This window comes from Schistocerca americana, chromosome X (genome assembly GCF_021461395.2).
Source record: "Schistocerca americana isolate TAMUIC-IGC-003095 chromosome X, iqSchAmer2.1, whole genome shotgun sequence".
NCBI classification, from domain to species: domain Eukaryota; kingdom Metazoa; phylum Arthropoda; class Insecta; order Orthoptera; family Acrididae; genus Schistocerca; species Schistocerca americana.
This window is the reverse complement of record NC_060130.1, coordinates 173,722,829-173,745,806: the sequence shown is the minus strand read 5'-3', so window position 1 is coordinate 173,745,806 and position 22,978 is coordinate 173,722,829. Positions and strand designations below refer to the sequence as shown.

The 22,978-nt window shown below is 37.5% G+C and overlaps 1 protein-coding gene across 1 annotated transcript; it reads left to right on the top strand.

Moving 5' to 3' along the window:
• Nucleotides 1-15,654: 15,654 nt before the first annotated feature.
• LOC124555457 (protein wntless) lies at nt 15,655-22,302 on the top strand. Its single transcript, XM_047129380.1, has one exon. The coding sequence runs from the start codon at nt 15,736-15,738 to the stop codon at nt 17,362-17,364; it is 1,629 nt and encodes a 542-aa protein (XP_046985336.1). The 5' UTR covers nt 15,655-15,735; the 3' UTR covers nt 17,365-22,302.
• The last annotated feature ends 676 nt before the right edge of the window (nt 22,303-22,978 follow it).

Genomic DNA, 22,978 nt, shown 5'->3' with positions numbered 1-22,978 from the left:
ACTGCATAAATAAATGTATATCAGGGGGCTACTTTGCAGAGGAGCTGAAACTATCTAGGGTGGTCCCTGTCTACAAAAAGGGTGAGAAAGAGGTGACAAAGACAACCCTGCAAGCTTCAGACCAATATCAATTGTTCCAGTCTTGGCCAAAATAACGGAATATATCATATATCGTCAGTTGTCAACACACTTCGAAAAACTTGGAATATTTGAAGAATCACAATATGGATTTAGAAGAAAAATTATCAACAGTTGATGCAACAGACTCCATAATTAAATACATACTTGGAGTGTTTGAGGAGAAAGGCTATGCTCAGGCCACTTTTTGTGACCTGAGTAAAGCATTTGACTGTGTAGGACACGATACACTGCTAGCGGAACTCCATTTATATGGGATCAGGGAAAACAGCTTAAAACTACTAACATCATATCTCCAATACCGTAGGCAAGTTGTGTGTATTGGCTCAGAAAAGTCTTCTGAGAAACATACTAAGATGGGAGTTCTGCAGGGCTCTGTCTTGGGACCATTTTTGTTCTTAGTTATGATAAATGACTTACCCTCCTTTATAAGTTCCAGTACGGTCCTATTTGCAGATGACACAACCTTCCTAAACTACAATTATGACCTGAACAAGCTAAAAGATTCTGTGGACAATACGCTTGCCCAAGCAAAATATTGGTTTAAGTCAAATGGTTTTCTCCTGAATGAGAGAAAGACACAAAAAATGTTATTTAGTCTAAGGTACAAAAGCCCTGTTAATGATCCCAGGTATGTAGAGTTCTTGGGGATATACTTAGACAATAAATTGTCCTGGGAACAACACATAAAATATATTTGTATCAAACTGTCTAGAGTAATTTATTTATTAAGATGTCTTATAAAATATGTACCAGCAGCCTATGTTAAGACTTCATATTTTGCATTCTTCCAAAGTATTGTATCATATCAACTTATTCTCTTGGGAAACTCAAGCCATGTTCAAAATATATTACTTCTGCAGAAGAAACCAATCAGAGTCATTACATGTTCCCAGCATACAGCACATTGTAAGCCCTTGTTTGGCGAACTCAAAATAATGACTGTTATAAATCTGTACATATACCAAGTGTTAATCTATACAAAAAATATCCTACATGAAGTAAAACGTACAAATAATATCCATGGTCACAACACAAAGAAAAACAAGTCCATATATACATCATACTGTAGACTAGCAAAGACAGTCAATAGCTATGAGCTAGTGTGCCATAAACTATTTAATAAGCTTCCGCAGACAGTACAAGATCTTCCAGAGTTTGAATTTAGGAAAACATTAAATAAGTGGCTTGTTGCCAACCGCTTTTATGAATTAAAAGAATTCTTTGACTGGGACATTGAATTGTAAGTCAACAATGCTTTATTATTCTGTTTATTAATGTAACGATTGTGCTGTACAAAAATTTGTCTATTGTGCAAAAAATTGTTTATTGCTGTAATGGCCTAACGACAATAAAATTATCTTTTCTTAATGGCAGCACAACCGGTGAAATCATTAGATTGACTTACAAATTTGCAGTCATGGTGCATGTGATAACCAAGAGCGTGCTCCTGCTGTCATATGACATCACACCCCAGACAATAACTCCAGGTGTGCAAATGCAGTACAGTGTACCAGAGCCATAACCAAACACAGGTTTTTCCCTCATGATAGCACCACATGGCTGTCCGTCCAGTGCGCAGTCTTCTTGAGACCATACATTCCCATGACCACTGCTGCCAGCAATCATATACAGTGGCTACATTCCTGCCAAGTCTTTCTTACAGAAGGAACATCCAGCTTCTCAAAGCCCTATTACATGACCTCGTTCAAACTCAGTGAGGTGTTGATAATGGAATATTTGTTGCCTTACAGGCAATCTTGAATAATATCAACCCACCATGTCCAAACTCAAAGGTAGCTAATGCTCACAGACATTACACTGTGTGTTTAAAGAAAATCTGATTTACGTTCTCATAGTGGCACTATTAGCATTACCCTTATGTGACTGGTACAAAATTTTAACAGAAATCATTTTTCAAATGTAGGAACATGCCATCCAAATTTCATTTATGTTGCACAGCTCCTACTTGATGTTGTGATTTTCTTTCTGTCAGTGTACACACATCTCAGATATACCACCAACGACATCTCAGAAATTCACATATGCAAATGATATTGTCATTGGTACCCAATGTTTGAGCTGGACACAAACTGAGGATGTACTGACAGAAGACCTTGGCATAATTATTGAATATTTTGAAAAATGGGGGCTCCTGCTGGAGCCAAACAAAACTGAAGTCACATCATTGCATCTTAACAACAGAGAAGCTCAAAGAACTCTTGTTGTTCACTGTGATAGAGTCACACTGAAACGTAGTCTACACCCTACATACTTCAGTGTCACTCTTGACAGGACATTCACCTTCAAACAATGCCTGAAAAAACTGTCAGTAAAAACCAAAACTAGAACTAACATAATTTTGAAGCTGGCCATACATTTTTGGTGCTACTGCCAAAACTTTAAGAACTAGCACAGTAGCCCTTGTGCACTCAACTACAGAGTACTGTGCTCCTCTCTGGATCAATAGCTGCCATACTAACTGCGTCAACACACAGATAAACCAGGCACTGGAAACCATAACTGGAACTACACACATCAAAAAGTTTTGCATCACCTCAGTTCTGAGAGTTCCGGAACCTGTACAGAAGATTGGAATAGAGATCAACATAAACATCATTTCAGCCCTTTTTATTGCTCATGAAAATTACACATTGCATGTTGTACCACCACACAGCGAGACCCTCAGAGGTGGTTTCCAGATTGCTGTACACACCAGTACCTCTAATATCCAGTAGGATGTCCTCTTGCATTGAAGCTTGCCTGTATTTGTCATGGCATACTATTCACAAGTTCATCAAGGCACCATTGGTCCAGATTGTCCCAGTCCTCAACGGCAATTTGGTGTAGATCCCTCAGAGTGGTTGATGGATCACATCATCCATAAACAGCCCTTTTTAGTCTATCCCAGGCATGTCCAACAAGGTTCATGTCTGGAGAACATGCTGACCACTCTAGTCAAGCGATGATATTATCCTGAAGGAAGTCATTCACAAGATGTGCATGATGGGGGTGTGAATTGTCGTCCATGAAGACGAATGCCTCACCAATATGGTGCCGATATGGTTGCACTATCAGTTGGGGGATCGCATTCATGTATCATACACCCATTATGGTGCCTTCCATGACCACCAGGTGTGTACGTCAGCCCCACATAACGCCGCCCCAAAACAGCAGGGAACCTCTACCTTGCTGCACTCGCTGGACACTGTGTCTAAGGCGTTCAGCCTGACTGGGTTGCCTCCAAACACGCCTCCGACAAATGTCTGGTTGAAGGCATATGTGACACTCATCGGTGAAGAGAACGTGATGTCAATCCTGAGTGGTCCATTTTGCATGTTGTTGGGCCAATCTGTACCATGCTGCATGGTGTCATGATTACAAAGATGGGCCTCAACATGGATGTTGGGAGTGAAGTTGCGCATCATGCAGCCTATTGCACACAGTTTGAGTCATCACACGACATCCTGTAGTTGCACGAAAACATTGTTCAACATGGTGGCATTGCTGTTAGGGTTCCTCCGAGCCATAATAAGGAGGCAGCGGTTGTCCACTGCAGTACTAGCCCTTGAGCGGCCTGAGCGATGCATGTCATTGACAGTTCCTGTCTCTCTGTATCTCCTACATGTCTGAACAACATCGCTTTGGTTCACTCTGAGATGCCTGGACACTTCCCTTGTTGCGAAACCTTCCTGTACAAAGTAACTATGCGGATGCCATCAAACCACAGTATTGAGTGACTAGGCATGGTTGAACTACAGACAACACAGACTGTGTACCTCCTTCCTGGTGGAATGACTGAAACTGATTGGCTGTTGGCCCCTTCCATCTAATAGATGCTGCCCATGCATGGTTGTTTACATCTTTGGGCAGGTTTAGTGATATCTCTGAACAGTCAAAGGGACTGTGTCTGTGATACAATATCCACAGTCAACTCCTATCTTCAGGAGTTCTGGGAACTGGGCTGATCCAAAACTTTTTTTTTGATGTGTGTATTTCCATAAAATATTAAGTGAGAAAAGACAATTAGATTTAATAATGAGTATGATGAAGAGATGCTGAAGGTTAAGAGAGTGTGTAACAGCATTATGATTGGTACAGAAGTATGTGCTCTGACATAATACACAAAATGTTCCTCAGTGAAAATGAAAGATTTAGCCAGGCCTGATAAAAACCTTGATTTAAAAATGTGATGCATGAAGTCTGAAAATAAGACATGGTTCATATGAAAGATAATTAATTGTGAATGTAACAGCAAAAGGGGTAAACAGACAGTATGTAGCAATCTGAATACTACATACTTCAGTACTTTCTTTACTTATAAGGTACAGGAAACAGTAAAGAAGTTAATCATCATAGCCACTGACCATAAGTATTTTTTGGAAAATACTGTAAATCCAGTAAGTTCATTGAGTTTAGACTCTCTCTCTCTCCCTCCCTCTCTCTCTCTCTCTCTCTCTCTCTGTGTGTGTGTGTGTGTGTGTGTGTGTGTGTGTGTGTGTGTGTGTGTGTGTGTGTGTGTGTACACACAGCCATGTTAAAATATGGATCTCTCAAGTTATGACAACTATAGTCCTGTGTCAATAGTTCAGTTGCTATCAAAAGTAATTAAAGATGCACTAATAATCAAACTGTATAATTGCTTTGAAGGAAACAAGATCTTCAGTGCTAGTTGGTTTGGTTTCAGATCAGACACTGGTATAATTAAAGTTGCTGTGTCATTTCCAAATAAATGTGACAATCAGCTATTGAAAACAATATCAATTCAGAGTAGATTTTTTTGATTTGTCAAACGTTTTTGACCCTGTGTCCCATAAGATATTATTAAATAAACTGCACTTCTAATGTTTTACAAAAAATGTGATTGAATTAATGAAATCTTATTCATAAAGCAAAATGCAGAAAGTTATTATCAATGTTTTGGAGTCTGAGTACTTTCTAGTGCATGTAGGCATTCCCCAGTGTTCAATACTGGGTGCTCTCTATTTATAATTTACATTAATTACAAGACATATAATGCAGTTATTTATTTGCTGATAATATAGCACTCTGCATAACATTATAAACATTAGAGATGTTTAAATATGAAATAAATCATACTGTTGATAATGTTGAAAGTTAGTGTAATGCAAACTCCCTCTGCATAAATCAAAATTAAGCACGAAATCTAAATATTACATGAAATTATAACATGCAGTTGGAATAAGAGTTAAGTGCTTTTAATTACCTTGGAATTACAATTAATGCCAAACAGTCTTGGTACTGTCACATAGAAAAAATTATGATATATTTGCCCTGAAGAAATTATCTCTTTGTGTTAGTAATCCAGTGCTGAACATTGACTGTTAAGCCTTAATACATGGTCATATATCAAATGGTACCATTCTGATTATCCATGAAAAGAATGCAATCAATGTATCTAAATTACAAAAGAAAGCAGTGAGGATTATATTTAGCCTGGCATCCATAGCTCATTGTAGACCTAGTTTAAGTAAACTAAAGATTATGACTCTGCTATTATTATATGCCTGGAAACTTTGAAAGCCCACCAGAGAGCACGGAATTGGACCTTAGCTGCTAGACAGAGCTATTAAAACTATGAGTGCTAGTGGTGCCTGCTGTGGCACCACATATTCCACCAGCCAATTAGAGCATACAGCCACCCTATAAATTCTGCCAAGCAGCTACATGGGACTAAGTGTTGTATTTGCTTCACTGTCAGCTCACTGACATAACACACCATTGATTCTTGGTCTCTGGTTTTCTTACTTCTCAAGCTCTCTGTCTTTCCCTCTAAATTATATATTGGATTTTGTTTATCTGTAGTTTAATATCCAGTTATCTATTTCCTTATTGTGTGTCTTTTCTGTCCACACTCAGCAATTTGGTATTTATTGCTCCAGACCAGTCAATTCAGCCTCATCGGATTTCTAATGAGTCATTATTGTCATTCAGTCAGACCTCAGTCTCAATAACTGGTGATGAGGTAAAAGGTTAGTAGTGCACCATGGAAGCAAAGCCTGAGAAACTCTTCAAATAGCAAGGGCAGCAGGTGCAACAGGAGTTCCAGCAGGAGGTTCAACAACAGCAATGACAACATCAGTAACAAAATGAGTTGCTCCATCAAGAAATGCAGCTTCTGAGGGCTCAACTACAGGTACAGGGTATCCACTTACTAAAAGCAGTCGTCACTTTCCAGGAGAAGAGCCACTCATCTGTGTTTCCATCATTTAATAATGCTAAAGAGGATTGGAACACATAATTACAGCAATTGAAACAGCTCTTCATCATCTTTCATGTCACTGACGACTGTTTCCAACTGTCACTCATCCTGTCTTGTGCTTTCCTGGAAACATTTTTCTTATAAAATAAGACGGCTCATCTGTCAAATCCAGTAGCCCTCAAATTCAAGGCAATGTGATCATTACTTTTGAATTATTATTCAAAAATTCCATGTGGCCACATCACAACTATAATTTCATTAGTAGTACAAACAACCTGGTCAGTCATAGTATCCCAGCATGCAAGGCCTCATACGCAGACTCTTTGTTTAGAGACATAGTAGTCCAATTGGCTCTCAGTCCTGAAGTATACGTGTCAGCCCCAAACTAGACAACCTATCGCCAGTAGATATTTTGAAAATCGTGCACTCTTTCAAAATGACTCATTGCCTGAGAACAAGTACCAATGGTACAGATATTGCGCCTAAGTATGCAAAATGCTCATCAGCCACTTCCAAGGCATTGTGATGATTCATCAATATCAGATGTATATGTAGCCTCTGTACAGTCATACAGTCAGCATATGAAGGGGGGACTCCTGACATGCCCAGACTGCTTCACAACACACCCACATGCAGTGTGTCCAAATCACTGGGCACAGTCCAGCCATTATTGAAAGATAGGCAGCATCTCCAAACAGCCAGCCATAAACAGTTAAGATGATCAAATCCAATTCCCCACAAGCATCAAGGGATGGTTCATAGATTTCAGGCAATAGATCCTCAAGGCAATCCTTTCACTACCGAGCTGTTTATAAACCTCACAACTGGAAATGTAGACATCCACTTACAGCTGCAGACAGAGGCTACCATTTTCTTAGTAAACCTCCAGGTGTATGCTTGGCTAGGTTCTCCAGAATTAATCCAACCCTACTATAAACTGGTAGTGTATGGTGGCAGTTTAGTGCCTGTTTGGGGTCAATTCACAACTGCCACAGCCTTCAAGCATTTCACATGTCTGTTAATGCTATTTGTTGTTGACAGTCACTCAACAATGGAAACATTTTCAGTTTGGATGCCTTCTCATTGTCTGTATCCTCCACCAATGACGAACTTCAGGTTGTCTCTGTCATGAAAGCTTAGTATTTATTCAGTGCATATGGACATCCATTTTGTGCCTTGTATTGTGGGTGTGTACATATTGATTTTTGAGGAAGAGTGCAGGATTTTCAATTGTTTATGGCTTTATGAATACTAAAGTTTCGTATATGTGCAGCCATGGAAGTGGGAGGATTGCAGTTTTTTGAAGAGTGGCTTGCAAGATTTTCTGTGTGTGGTACCCACTATGATTCCTTTTTGGGTTCTGAATAGTTTAAATCAGTTTTGGGAAGATCCCCAGAAAATGACTCCATTCTTTATAAATGACTGAACATTTGCATAGTACATGCATTTGAGGTATTCTTTACTGCAGTAGCTTTCAAAGATCCTCATCACCTAGCAGGTTGTGCTAAATTTTTTGATGAGGTTGTCAATATGAGTTTCCCACTTGACATTATCCTGGATCCAGAACCTGAGAAACTTTGTCAGGCCAACTCTATTAGCCTTAGGAGGAACAACACTGAACCCAGTGCTGATCCTTGGGGAACACCATATTTCATCTGTTGGTAATATGAGCAATGGTTTGTAATTTTGTTTCATTGTGTGTTGTATTTCCACTGTTTGTTTACATCTACAGAGATATAACCTGGCCCACTCATTAGGTGTGTCTCTGATGTAGTAGCGCCTCATGATCTGTAATATTGAATGCTTTCAGCAAGTCAAGGCATACACCAGTAAAGTATTCACCACTGTCCCAGTTTCTGGTAAATTTCACTCATAAATTCATGGATAGCAGTGTTGGTTGAGTGGTTCTTCCTAAGCCTGTTGACAGAAGTTGGTATTTTTGTATAAAACCTTCAAGTCTTTTTTGGAAGACCTTCTCTAAAACTTTTGAGAAGCCAAGCAATAGTGCAATTGGCCTGTGTCTCCTTGTTTGCATAATGGTTTCAGTTTTGCGATTTTCAGACAGGATGGGAAAATTCCTAATGCCAGTGAAGTATCGCATAAATGTGTCAGTGGTTTTACAATGAGTTCACTACACCTTTTTGTTATTTTATCAAGTATACCATCTGCTAATAAATATTGCTTTGTTTTTAAGGTTTTTATGATGGACAAAATTTCTTCTTCATTTGTTGCATAGATACAACGCAGTACATAGCAGAGCTGTTGATCTTAATTGATGGTGCTGTTGCATTTTGGTTACTTGGGTTAGTCTTACTGATTAGTTGCTTGCATCAGGGTGATTAAGGAGGAAAGTCGTATAATTTGTGAGGTGAGTCTACATGTGAAAATAAACCAAAATGTGTCCGATTTTTTATCATCATGGAAATGGAGTGGGTTGAAGACTGCACACATCCATGAATGATTACTGAATTGCTGTGTAGGCATGTGGTGGACAGAATAATAGTAGGACAGATGACATCCATTCTACAAGAGGTGTTAAAAAAGTCCCCCACCATTGTCAATACCCTTTCCAACATGTTAGAGGCTGTGTTCTGTTGCACATCAGACACCATCTTGGCAGGTTTTAATGTGAGCAACAGTGTCAGTGATGCTAACAACTAGTTCTTCAGATGTATTCACCTTCATAGCATACACTTCACCCTTTAACCAGCCCCATAAACAGAAGTCTAATGGTATTTGGTCAGGTGATCTGGCAGGTCAGGTAATGGGTCCACCGTGGCCAATCCACCGTAGAGAAAATGTGTCATTCAGATACTGGGTTACTTATCTGGTACAGTGAATCAGTCATCCATCAAGTTGCAGGTAAATCTGCTGTCATTGCTATAATGTCACATCTTCCAAAACTCACTTGATTATCTCAATGCACTTGTCAACATGTTAGAGGGTGTGTTCTGTTGCAGGTAAATTTGCTCTCATTGCTCTAATGCTACATCTTCCAAAACTCACTTGACCTGTCTCAATGTACATGTAAGTGTGTTGGAGGGTGTGTTCTGTTGCACATCAAACACCATCTTGGCAGGTTTTAATGTGGGCAACAATGTCACTGATGCTAACAACAAGTTGTTCATATGTATTCACCTTCGTAGCATACACTCCCCCATTAACAAGCACCATAAATAGGAGTCTAATGGGATTAGGTCAGGTGATCTGGCAGGCCAGTTAATGGGTCAATCATGGCCAATCCACTGTAGAGGAAATGTGTTATTCAGATACCGGGATACTTGTCTGGTCCAGTGAGTCAGTCACCCCTCAAGTTGCAGGTAAATTTGCTGTTATTGGTCTAATGCCACATCTTCCAAAACTGCAAGTAGGTCTCCTGTCAGGAAATGTGATAGGATTTGGTAGGAACACAGGCCCTATCACCAAGTCATCAATATAAACCAGACATTCACTGAGAACCTAACTTGGAACCTTGTTTCCCTAGTGTCATGTGGGTTCTCAGTCACCCATGTATGAGAAATGTGGGTGTTCATGATACCATTGTGTGTAAATGTAGTCTCATCTTTAAATAAAGTGTACTGCATGATGTCTGTGTGTTCAGCCAACCATTCATAAAAATGTTGTCTGCTTACTGAGTCACCTGGATGCAGATGTTGCAATAGATGTGCATGGAATGCAACATGTACCACACTCACATTTGTCGAATATTGAGCTAATGGTTAATGTACCATGTACTGGTCCTGAGACTCCCTTGCACCATTGCAATAATCTTTTCCCTTTGCTCAACTGACTGGACAGCCTCACATTCTGATGTTACATGTACAGTGGAGAATGTTAGAAATGTTTCTGGTATTCTGACACAGTCACTGTCCTTACAGTACCTGTACATAAACAACATGTCTGCATATTCTGCATGGGTGAATGTATGTTGTTTGTTGGTATTCATGGACACAATGGACTCACTCAATCATATAACAGTCAAACATGACATGCACATGGCCTCACGGCTGCTCACTGATCCAACCAACAATTGCACACTGAGTACACTTGCAGCTGTTGCCTCGGTATGATGTCACAATGCTGCTATCTTTTGGAGAACCCCCACACCTCTTATAGCAGGGATCAGTCATCTGCCCCACCATTATTCTGTTCATCACAGTGCCTACACAGCATTTTGGTAAGTAATATTCACATTTGTCTTCATATCCATTCATGGATGTGTGTAGTCTTCAACCAACTCCAGGTCCATAAAACTGAAAATCAGACACATATTCATAGGACTTTTTAGATAGACAATGTTCATGGTGTTCACGAAAAGAGAAGAGGAAGATCACATAGATATATTCATAGTGAAGTAAGACTAAAAGAAATTATCTCTATAAAGATTTTGAGAATTACATTTGACTATAGCTCCAATGGAGACGATATATAGAAAATGTCCGCTGTGATTAAGTGCTGTAATATTAATATGAAACATCTTCCACATTATGCTAAGAAACAGAATCTATGTTCAGTGTATCATGCCCTTTTCAAACCATATAGTATGGAATTACTGTTTGGGCAAACTCCAGCAGCAATAATACAAAAAGATTTTTTGCATTGCAAAAATAGGCCATTACTACCATCTTGAATAAAAATACAAACTGCTTTTCATTATCCAAAAGTACTGACATTTCCATCCATGTACATATACAGAACAATAATTTCATTGTGATTCTTGAGTTTCTCCCGGCGTATTTGATAATCAAAATATCCACGGGTATGCTGCCGGTCTATAGTGTCCAACGGGCACTATAGACCGGCAGCATACCCGTGGATATTTTGAATAATAATTTCATTAATCAAAGATACTTTAGTTCAGAAAAAAACAAATGATCATTCATATGACACAAGAAATAAAGCCCAGCTGAGAAGTGTACCACACAGACTGAGAGATGCTGAAGAAATTCTCGATGTTCAGGTGTTTTGATAAAGGATCTTCCTAAGAGTCTATAGGACTTCCAGAAAATTCAAAATGATTATTTAACAGAAAAAGAATTTTATAGTGTAGAGGAGTATATGCGTAAAGAATGAAGAATTACTTATATGTATGTACTGTAATCACTTGAATAAACTGTATGCATCACATGTTCCTGTGTGTCTGTATATAACTTTAACACCTAAAAATTAATCAAGAAAATAATCTAAGCACCATTACTATCATTACCGCCAATTCAATGTTTTATATAGTAATAGGTATGTTAAACATTTTAAGATGTTAGATTAAGTTGACTTGCCCAATATTACAAGTACACACATTGTATATTATATTGTAATCAAATTGGACCAAATGAAAATCAGTCAGTCAGTATCACTCATTAAAGAGGGATTTTTCAGGCTAGCAAATGGGAAATTGCAGTAAATAAAATGAAACCATACATTGTTGCATTATAAAGCAATCTGAGTCTTGTGTGTGCAGTAACTGGTAGTGAGTAAACAGTGGACAGTGTAGCGCTAATGTTGTACATTATTTAATAACTTCTTTGCAAACTGTTGCACATTAGGAATCAACTGAATGAGAAAGCACTCTTACAAACAGATTGGCCTTCTATACAGAAGAATGGAGGGTCCAGTCTTCATCTGGCCATACAGATTTAGACTTTCCGTGGCTTCCCTAAATCCCTTCAGGCAAATGAAGGAACTGTTTCTGCTATGGTGCCATGGTTGACTAGGCCTCATTTGTGTGAAATGACCTGTAAGTATGTAAATGCCTGTATATATGAAATATGTTATTTTTCTTGTTCTTAAACTGTACTACCAGGATCCATGAATCAATAAAACTATTGCTGCTGCTGCTGCTACTACTACTACTACTACTACTATTACTACTATGACTAGGTAAGAGCCTATGTGATGTATATGTGTGTATATCTGTATTGACACTTGTAATGTCTCAGATGACCTTTGCTGTCTCTACAAGAATAAAAATTCAATTTAGTTTGACATTTGATCTAGTCAGTCAATTCTCTTCATCACTGATATTAACAAATATGTATATCATGTTTAACTTTTTATCACTTTTAGATGAAATAAATCTTTGTACCATCGGAAAAATATCATGAATGCCCATAAAGAGAGTCAGGCCTTTTATATCCTACAGGTGACTAAACATTATCAGATAATTTTTGAATGTAATTGCTTGTGTCTGTCAGTCAAGTCTACTTACTGTGTTTCTAAAACCAATATTGGGGAAAGAATCTGTTTGTACAGAGTGAGTCAAGAGGAAACATATGTGCTTTGACATTATTAGTGATTCTGAACAAAAAGCTTCATATGGACATATGTCCCATTCTTAACAGTTTCTGAGGAAACTAACGGAAGTCATGGGGAACAGGACAAACACAGGTGATAATAAATCAAACATTCTGATCTAATGTTTTGTTTAGTTGTGTACATTTCCTCAGAAAAAGATGTTAAAAAAGATGCCACTGTCAGCTGCAATGCATTTTGCAGATTCCGTAGACAGCCGCTGTGCTGCTGATCTGAGCTCATTCATACAGTCCTGTACTTGAGTACACACATGTAAAATATAAGCAAAAAGTTCCTCCTTTTTGTCCACTCTGTGCTTGTAGATTTCTCTTTTAAGCCAGCCCTCGAAACAGTAATCTAATAGAGTAAGATTGGATGAGTGTCCACTCTGTGCTTGTAGATTTCGCTTTTAAGCCAGCCCTAGAAACAGTAATCTAATAGAGTAAGATTGGATGACTTCTGTGGCCAAAATATGACTCCACAGTGACTGATCCAGTGCCCAGGATACATTTCAGTGAGGTACTGTGACACCACCTGTATGAAATTTGCAGGAGCTCTGTCATGCTGAAAGTACATATGACATCATGTTGCCAAAGGAAAATCCACCAAGTGTCTTTGTAACACATTTTGAAGGAAATCAAGATACCACACTGCATTAAGATGGTTATCTAAAACAACTGGACCATTGTGTTGGTTGTCAATAATACCGCGCCACACTTTCACTGACAAACATCACTGAAATTTGTTGCCACAGTAGCATGAGGATTTTTATCTGCCCACAAGTGAGAATTGTGCATGTCATTGATGCCATTGTGGGTAAATGTTGACTCATTGGTGAACAGAATATGTGGAATACAGCATTCATTGGCAACAATCTGCTGACGGAATTCCTTTTGTTTGGCATCTTCTCCTCCATGCTAATGTTGCACACTCTGCTGATGATACAGATGCAGGACTAGCACATGTACCATTTGCATTACCGGTGTTTTTGGAATACCACACTGTACAGTAGTTCTTCTAGAGCTGGTAGTTGGGCTCTGTTCTACCATTTCAAGAATGTTTTCAACTTCAGTTCTTCTAGAGCTGGTAGTTGGGCTGCATTCTGCCATTTCAAGACTCTTCTGAACTTCACTAAGATATTGTTGGATAAGATGTCTAGACACAACATGTATTCTGGGAAGTGTACCATGCTCAAGCAATCTGTCAAACAACCAACTGCAATTAGTAAATCATCATTCATATTTATGAACAGCAGGTCTGGGATTTCCATTGAAAACCCATACACAAAGTTCATGTCACCATACTCTGTACACGCGAAGGCCTATGTCATTTTCACAACAATGATCTGTACTGTTTTGACTATTCACATAACAACACTGTAATACACATGTGCAGCAACTGTAGTACTGAGACATAAGGTAAACAATGTGTAACCATGCAGGGCTTGTCACTCTACCATGCGCAAGAGAATGACACATCGAAGTGGTCACCAAAACCACACTACGTAGCCTAAGGTCACTTGGGTTGTACTCACACGTGAGTGCTGGCGAAGAAGGATATGAAACTGACACTTGTGATTTTCAAACAGCTGTATGTTGGATAAGTTTAAGAAAGAGGCACATGTGTATTTGAAGTTTTTGTTCAGAATCGCCGCAATGATCACCTCTGAAAGCATGTACCTTTCCCCCTAATTCACTTTGTATAATACAGCCACCTATATATCATTCTCGTAAGCACCCGTTAGAGCAGATAAGGCTCTTAGGGATGTGTCATTCATGAATGAGCTAGTTCAAATGAACAGTTTTGGGAAAGAAACTATTCAGAATATTTTAGTAAACTAGTGAACTATCATTCTTTTACCCCTCACTTCTCCTGCCTACTGGAAGTTAGAATGCACATGCATGAATCTCCCTCCCCAGATATTGTGTACACCCGACTCCAGGATCTATAAGTTTCCAGAGCTCTGTAGTAATGGTCAGCTGTGCAAACTGCATCTGACTGGCACACTTAAACTATACCGTTACTTTACATTGTTCAGTTCAGTTTCCAGGCCCAGTCCTCCAGTCCCTTGTAACATTATTTTTAATAAATGTTTGCTTACACCTACTACACAGTTCTATTTGTTTTTTACACCTTATTTATCCTGTATGTACGCTAAGTATTTCTTTCCCATCTTAGGTACGGGAGTTAATTTTTGTGAACTATTAAATAGAAATGAGTTTTTTCTTTTTACAGATCCTATCATATAACACAAAACTCTAGGAAATACTCGTAGGAAATACTCTTGATGACAATGTGAAGAATTTAATCTAAGTTAGTGGTTCCCACGACTCAGGTACCCCAGTAAAGGCTTGGGTTACAATTGAAAATGCTCAGCCCATCCTCAAAAAAGATTATATGTACAATAAAAAAACTGCTTAGGAATATGCACACTGCATTTGTTCCAAAGGTCGCTCAACTTTTTAGGCAATGAATTTTGTTATTTTAAAGTGTTTTGCAAGTACTATTATTTATTGGTACCGGTACTTAAACAATAAGAAGGTACTATGTAGCTCAATTGAACTAATTCAATAAAAAGAACTATCGTATCTCAAACAGAATGGTTCCTTAAAAAGAACGCCTTTGCCCATCACTACCAGATTCTTTACAAGTCACAAAGAGGCTTTAGGAAGTCATCTTTCCCAGGCTCCAAATAATGTGTGGTACATCGCAAAATACCCTATGCCAAGCACTTCACAAGGATTTTCGGAATATGGAAATCGGTATAAATGAAACTTTGGTTGTATCTGCTCTTAGTAGGGGCATTATATTTTTTTATTGCAGTGTGTCGGAATAACTGTTCCACGTTTTTCTGGCTTACCGTTAAATTGGAACTTCAATAATTCCTCGAAAATTGAACATCGATGTACATCGATATGGCCGACCAAAGAATTTGGATCGGGTAATTTAAGAGCAACATATCTGTGTTCATATGATCACTGCAATAGTTTTCGTTTTGACGCATGTTGTGGCGGTCATACTCCTATTGCTTGTGCAGAAAGGATCGTTTGTGTGTTGTGTTGAGTATTTGACGGAACAGTTGATAAATGGCGGGGGCGATATTAGAAAATCTAAGTGGGAGAAAGCTGACCATACTGATATGTTTTTTAATGTTGTGTCAGATTATTTGTTTTCTGATTGGCGGACTTGTTGCACCGACGCCGTCTACCGCAGACCACATTTTGGCCACAAAATGTTGGGATCCTGATCCCAAAAATAACACCGAGAAGTGGTTCTACGCTCGAGGTCGCGGTAAATGTCAAACAATTGATATACACGATCACACTGAGCCAAATATGCAAGCAAATAATATTGTCTTCGTTTTTCAAATTCCACTACCAAGAGACAGTTTAATGCACGATTACTCGCGGTGGCAACAAAATCTTATTGGAATCCTACAGATTGATATAGTGTACCAAAAAGGAGTTGATGAAATGGAGCCGCGCGTTCCGTTGACGCTAAATGCAAGGCTGGCTTATCGAAATAAAGGTGATGCCGATGACGACTGGAAAAGTTATGCCGCTTCAGTTGAAGAAAGGATCCTTGAGTGTTCATCTGATAGAAAACCTGGTTACAACTATAACTGTTCATTAGTTCCGTTGTTTGAGTTAGGTTCTCTTCATCATGATTTCTATTTATTAAATATTCGCCTGCCAGTGGATGCCAATAAAACCATTAACAAAGGTCTGGGACATGTAGAAGACTTGTGGCTAGTTACCATTAATCAGAATGGAGGTTTTACAAAAGTTTGGGTGTCTCTTAAAAGCGTATTCTTCCCAATAATTATTGGTATAATGGTATGGTTCTGGAAAAGAGTGCATCAGTTGTCTCGCTCCCCAGCACTTTTGGAGTACATGCTGTTTTCTTTAGGAATTGCACTAACTGTGTTGAATGCACCACTTGAATATTTAACACTCTCATTTGACATGCCTTTCATGTTACTCCTTTGTGATATACGGCAAGGCATATTTTACGCAACACTGCTGTCCTTCTGGTTGATATTTGCTGGAGAGCATCTGATGATTCAAGATACTGCGGAAAAAAATACGCTGCGCACCTACTGGAAACATCTGAGTGCTGTAGCTACTGGTTGCATTTCTCTTTTGGTGTTTGATATATGTGAACGTGGAGTGCAACTAAGAAATCCGTTCTACTCCATTTGGGATACAGAACTGGGAACAAATTTGGCCCTATCTTTCATTATATTGGCGGGTATATCAGCAGGAGTATATTTTCTATTTCTAACTTACAGAATTTGGGCAGTGTTTTGCAACATAAGTGCTAAAAGATCAGCACTGCCTTCATTGTCTTGTGCGCGCCGTTTACATTACCAGGGAGTAATATATCGATTCAAGTTCCTCATGTTAGCTACATTGCTTTGTGCATTAATGACTGTTGTGGGCTTCATTCTGGGACAAGTATCTGAGGGTCGGTGGAAGTGGAATGATCAAATAGAGATTGAATTCACATCAGCTTTTTTCACGGGAGTCTATAGCATGTGGAATATTTACATATTTGCACTTATTGTTTTATATGCTCCCTCTCACAAACAATGGCCATCAGAAGCAGATATACGCAGCAATTGTAATGAGGAGATTGAATTCAGCCGATTAGCTACCGATCCCAGTGAAATCTCATCTTTAACGTCATTTGCAAGGAAATCTGCACTTGATTAATGGCAGTGTGTTGGTTGGTTGCAAGGTCTGTTGCCATTGTCTTCAATACCAGAATCTGATATTGAACACAGTTTGATTTATGGTAATATGTGTACTTACAGGTGGTGTAAATGTAGGCATTTGTTCAAAATGCAGATGAAAGATGTGGCATGCAATAGTGTATTAGCATTGAGCATGATTTTGTGTAATAATTCCAGTCATAATTATAATCCTATAGTATTACCTGTAGCTTAAAAAGTGATTAAAATTTACATTTTCAAGTTTATGATATGCCAATGGGGTTCATTCCCTGTATGAACTAATCTGAGTTGTGACATTACTGACACTATGCTATGTTTATAGTATAGAAAAATTTGTCAAATTATTAAGCACTTCATTGTAATCTCAAATACAGATCTGCTGTATTTTAGTGGCTGTCATTATGTGTTTGAAGTAATTGGCTTTTGTTACATTACTGACACTTCATTATTTTTATATTTTAAAAACGTTGCTACCAAATAAACAAGGGCTTAATTGCATTCTCAGAAATCTACATTTAACATACTGTAGAGTGAGCTTAGTAAGTATATCAATGAAGTGTGTTTATTGTTGTTTTTATGTACGTCTTTCAACAAATGCATATTTAACTAGAGAATCTCTTATGGTCTGGCAGATAATTATTTCATTTCATAAATATTCATGGGCATCTGCAGAAATTTGTCAGGGGGAGGGGGGGGGGGCAAGACTCTAAAATTGCCATTTTATTTTAATGATTCTGTCAGTTTAAAAATGGGTTGTGCCACAAGAAATAAATTTTGTAGGTGACAAAAAAAAATTATTGGTGTTCCCTCAGTACTTGCTGTAGGTAGATCACTTCTACTCTGTAATCCAGATTCCAGGGGAAGGGGGTAAGTGCACTATCTTCCTTTATGCCCCCTCCACCTGTTTGCAGCCAGCTGTGTTCATTTCTGCATTCAAAATTTGAATTTGCCTGTTAGAAGGCATGTGTATGGGCATTAACTGAACACAATATTATTGCACTAGGCCTCTCCCATGGCACCCTCTTTCTGCAGGTGCAGTAAAATTGTGGTTGACTGATACATGCTGTTTTGCTTATAAGAATCATTTAATTTTCTTATTAAATTAGTGACCTGATAGGTTTTCATTCAATAAGAGACCTTTCTTCCTTAATAGTAATGTCTTTTCTGATCTACATTTCAAGTGGATTACTTTTGTGTGGTCAATCATACACAATGTGGTTTTATAGTCAGTGAACTGATTTGCATTAACTTGATTTCTCCAATTTCATTTGTTAATATTTGGTTTATTCATTGATGCAAAACAAACTTAATGCATCTAATACCAGTACATGATTTATATTATGTTGTGAATATTGTTTCTGTATTTTCATTTAGTCACTTTTAGTAACAACATGGCAACTTCAACACAGTTATGTTAAAGGTTTTACAATCAGTGTAATAGTTTCTATACATTAACATAATAAAATTTGTATGTTATGTTGATGTGTTTAGTACTTTGGTACTGTATAGTGGCTTGAAAATTAAAATGTTCCTGCAGATAAAGTATTTAGGAAAGATGACCAGTCCTATAGGTGCCACCTTACTGTAAGATTTTCATATGTTTATTTTCCTTGCACTAACAGCCGTTCATTTCTGGAAAGCCTGTAAGGAGGGGGGGGGGGGGGAGGGGGAAGGACAAGATTGGAGCAGTCCTATTATTGTGTGTTGTGTGGAGTGATGTTGGCAGCACTTGTTGTGAAGTGTGATTAAAACATAACTGGGTGTGTTGACAATTGGCTGTAAGTAGCCAAAGTGTTTTGTTGTAGTAATGAGTTGTGCTGAATCCTGACACAAATATAACCACCGACTGTGCTATGCGTTTGAATAAGCAGCTGTCCTAATCCCATATTTCACAAGGTATTCACCATAACAATTTTTTGGCTCATGATACAAAGTCTAAGCTACAGTGTGAATTAACTAGACATAAATATGCTCTGATCACTGGCTGTCTTCTGAATTATTGCTTGAACTGTTCAGGAGCTGTAGCCAAGGTACCTCTCTCAAAATCACAGTCCTTGCTCCCATCAACTCGCAGAAAAACGTATCAACTTCCACCTCAGCCTACATCTTGGACTATGCTGCACACAAGTGTGCCACCAAACTCCATTAAAAAAAAAGATTAAAAAATATTGTAGATTTGGCAGCAAATATTTCCATTCACCTATCACATTTTTGTTCCTTCACAATAAATCTGTAAAAAATACCCCAGCAGACAGTGCTTTTATCTATTAATTTCTCAGGTAATGCCAGTTAGTAGAATTGATAGCCATATCATCATAGGAACTTGAGAACTGCATAACAAAATATCACCCAATCATGAGAGAAGTGTGTAGAATATTGAATGGTTTCTGGTTTGACACTGTAGTGGCTGGCACCATCCGTATTAATTTTAGCTGGGATTCTATTAAAACATATTGGATGCACATTTGGGAAATTACACCGTGATATCCAATGTAAGAGGACTGGGTATTAACAACATTAGCATAAGATGATTGTCAGAAGCTCTCTATCATATGTGACCAATTCTAGTCTGATATGTCACCAGTTCCATATAAGAATGTTTTATTTGTAGGGATTTTGTATTTTTGTATGTAACACGTATTTGTTTACTTTAAGCAGTACAGAGTCTGTTAAGATAACAATCTTTAAAATAAAATATAACTAATCTTGGTGGAGTTGACGATACGTTCCTGCTCACTCTGTCAATATCAGTAAAATTAATCATGTTATTGTCCATATGTATGTGTATTAACCACGTCATGGACATTTATCCTGCTTGACAAAGTTTGAGTAATGTGTTGTCATTTCTCAACAGCTGTTTCATAACATATGAAAAGTAACAATATGCTGGAACTCATTTATCTTTCATAATCTTATGGTGACATCACTCACAATGTGATTACACCATACTGAGTTCTTAAAAAAAAAAAAAAAAAAAAAAAGGGGGGGGGGCAATGATTTCCATGTTACTGTATTTCGTTTGTCATTATGTAAGTTCAGAGAGAGTAGACTTACAATCTGAAACAGGTACAGAACACAGTTGATCTAATTTACCAAATGACAATTGCACAGTGTTGGAAGGTGGTGGTATGGTGTTATAGAAATTTTTCAAGCAGTAGTATGTGCAGTCAGGTTTGAATCTGCAATATGGTTCATGTGCTGTTACTTTAAAAATTGAAAACAGTTTTGTTTGTAACATGTGGCCTAAGCAATCAACAGAAATGACTGAGGTGGCCTTGAACTGATCACTGTATAAGTTGGCCTTGTATGCATAGTTTAATGTAAAACCAGAGACACTTCATTTTGTACTTTTCTATTAGTAACATGAAAGAGCTTCCATTACTTGTAAGATTCAAACTGTTGTTTATCTTCAAGAAAAGTATTTCCAATTTATAAACATTTGCTTGTAGTTTGTTTTTGAAAGTTTTTTTTCCAGTGCAGGGCTTGATTTACATTATTTAGTCACATATTTATAATCTGATATTGCTTAAGACTGTCAAATTTTAAGGAGAGTGACTAAATGTGGTATTATGAGAGGGGTAATTGCTGTGAAACAGAAGATATCTCTATTAATTTATTTTTATGTTGCATAAAGTATTATTATGTTGTAATAATTAATTTTCTAGTGTATATTTGTGAGAAGTTTTGTATTTCACATTGTCTTTATTGAAAATGGCATGTAGGGAAAGCTTTTCTTATGTTTATATAAGTGCCATTTTAAAATGTTACTGCAGTATTCTTTTGTATCTGAAAGTGTTATTCAAGACTGAATTCTCCATTTATTGCACCAATAACATATTAGGATGGACTGTGCAAAAACCTATTCCTGAAAGTCTGCCCCCATATGTTTGGGTTTGTGTTCTGATGAATGTTCAGTTTCATGGGGAAAAAAATGCAAAAATATTGTGATGGTAAAAGTTAATAAGGGCAATGCTGTTTTTCTTCCCCAGAGCAGTGTTCGCTATGGGATTGAAGGAAAAACAGTTGGGTAGACAGTGTGTAATGTGACAGCTATACCAGAACTTACACACACTTGCTTTGGTGGCAGAAATGTTAACTTAGTTCTTATGTTACAATAGGACCATTACATTGTGTACACTGTATTTGCCAAGAAATGACCAGGGGAAGCTACATACTGTGCACAATGCTGAAGCTTTTATTTTGCACTCACACACTGTCTGTTCTCTTGCCTCTCATTTATTCCTGAAAACTATCTTCCCATGAAACTGACACATGCCAAGTTACATGGCATAGAGGAAAACTGCTCTGGGTGGAACTGCCCCTATTTTTAACCTTTACCAATTATAATTACTTGCAGTCAAATGAACTGAGATATTGGGTTTATCCATGACTGTTTTTCTATATTTCAAGTGATTTGCTGAACATGTGATGAAGGAATTAAAAATTTCCTAGGTATTTATCTGATGGAATGGTCCTGAACTGAAGGGAGATGGGTGGGAAGGGTATTTTGAAATGTAACAAATAATTGTATTGTCCTATAAATATTTGTAAATGGAGAAATAAATTGTAATAGTTTATTCATCCACATAAATAGAAGGTAATTATTTTAATTCATACTTTGTAATAATACTATTGAGTGGACTTCTGTATTGAGATTTGCTGTGGCATGTGATTCTCTAGTAAAGTCAGAACACTTAAAGCAGTGAATTTATGCATTTACTGACACACAAATAGTATCTTTTTTATTTGTGATTGAATATTTGTAATTTTTCAAAGAAAAACAACTTTGTCAGAAATTTTGTACAAGAATTTAAATACGCAGTATTAATGTCATTTACTGAATGTTTCTGAACATTTAAGTCTTATCTGCCATGTATGATGATGATTTGTGAAATAAATTTTGATTACTATCACTGAATTAGTTTGATGGATTGGTGTGAGTAGAGTAGTAAAAATTGAAATTTGAATTGATTGGTAAAACCTCTATTACTCCTTTTCCAGCTTGTCTTGCTTTGCATAAAGTGAGATTTTACAGCATCACTTGTCATTATTTTCATTCTGTGACAGACTGCTGCACTAAATTTTTTGAATTTTCATTTTGGTTTCTGTTATTAAAGTGTGAATAGACACTGCAGAAAGCTGTACAGTGTTATGAAAATAATGGACTAGTTTGATTCAGGTAAATTTTAAGAGATCGTGTAGCCAAAGATTATCATTACAGTATCATTCTACAATTAGTACAGGTTATGGATTGGGGTTTATTAATAATAATAATTATGAAAGTGGTCTCCCCGTGAGGCCCATCATATGATGGAGGGTAAATGAAAACATACCCTCATTAACATACCCTCATTAACAGATGTAACAAAATTTTAAGCTATTCAGTATTTATCAACAAAGTTACAGAATTGATCCAGGTTTGAGTTCCTTCGTGTACTAATGTTTTGAATGAAATAATAGATAAATACACCTTTATTTGAAAGGATTGCTTCTGGTCATATTTCTTGTAATTTTTTCTGCTGTTTCTAGACTATTAGTTAATATATATTGCCAATTCTAAAGTGAAAAAGTAGTGACTGCTACCCATCACATAA

What these genes read in the sequence shown, in the direction of transcription:
- LOC124555457 (XM_047129380.1), top strand. Translation starts at nt 15,736, where the DNA reads ATGGCGGGGGCGATATTAGAAAATCTAAGTGGGAGAAAGCTGACCATA.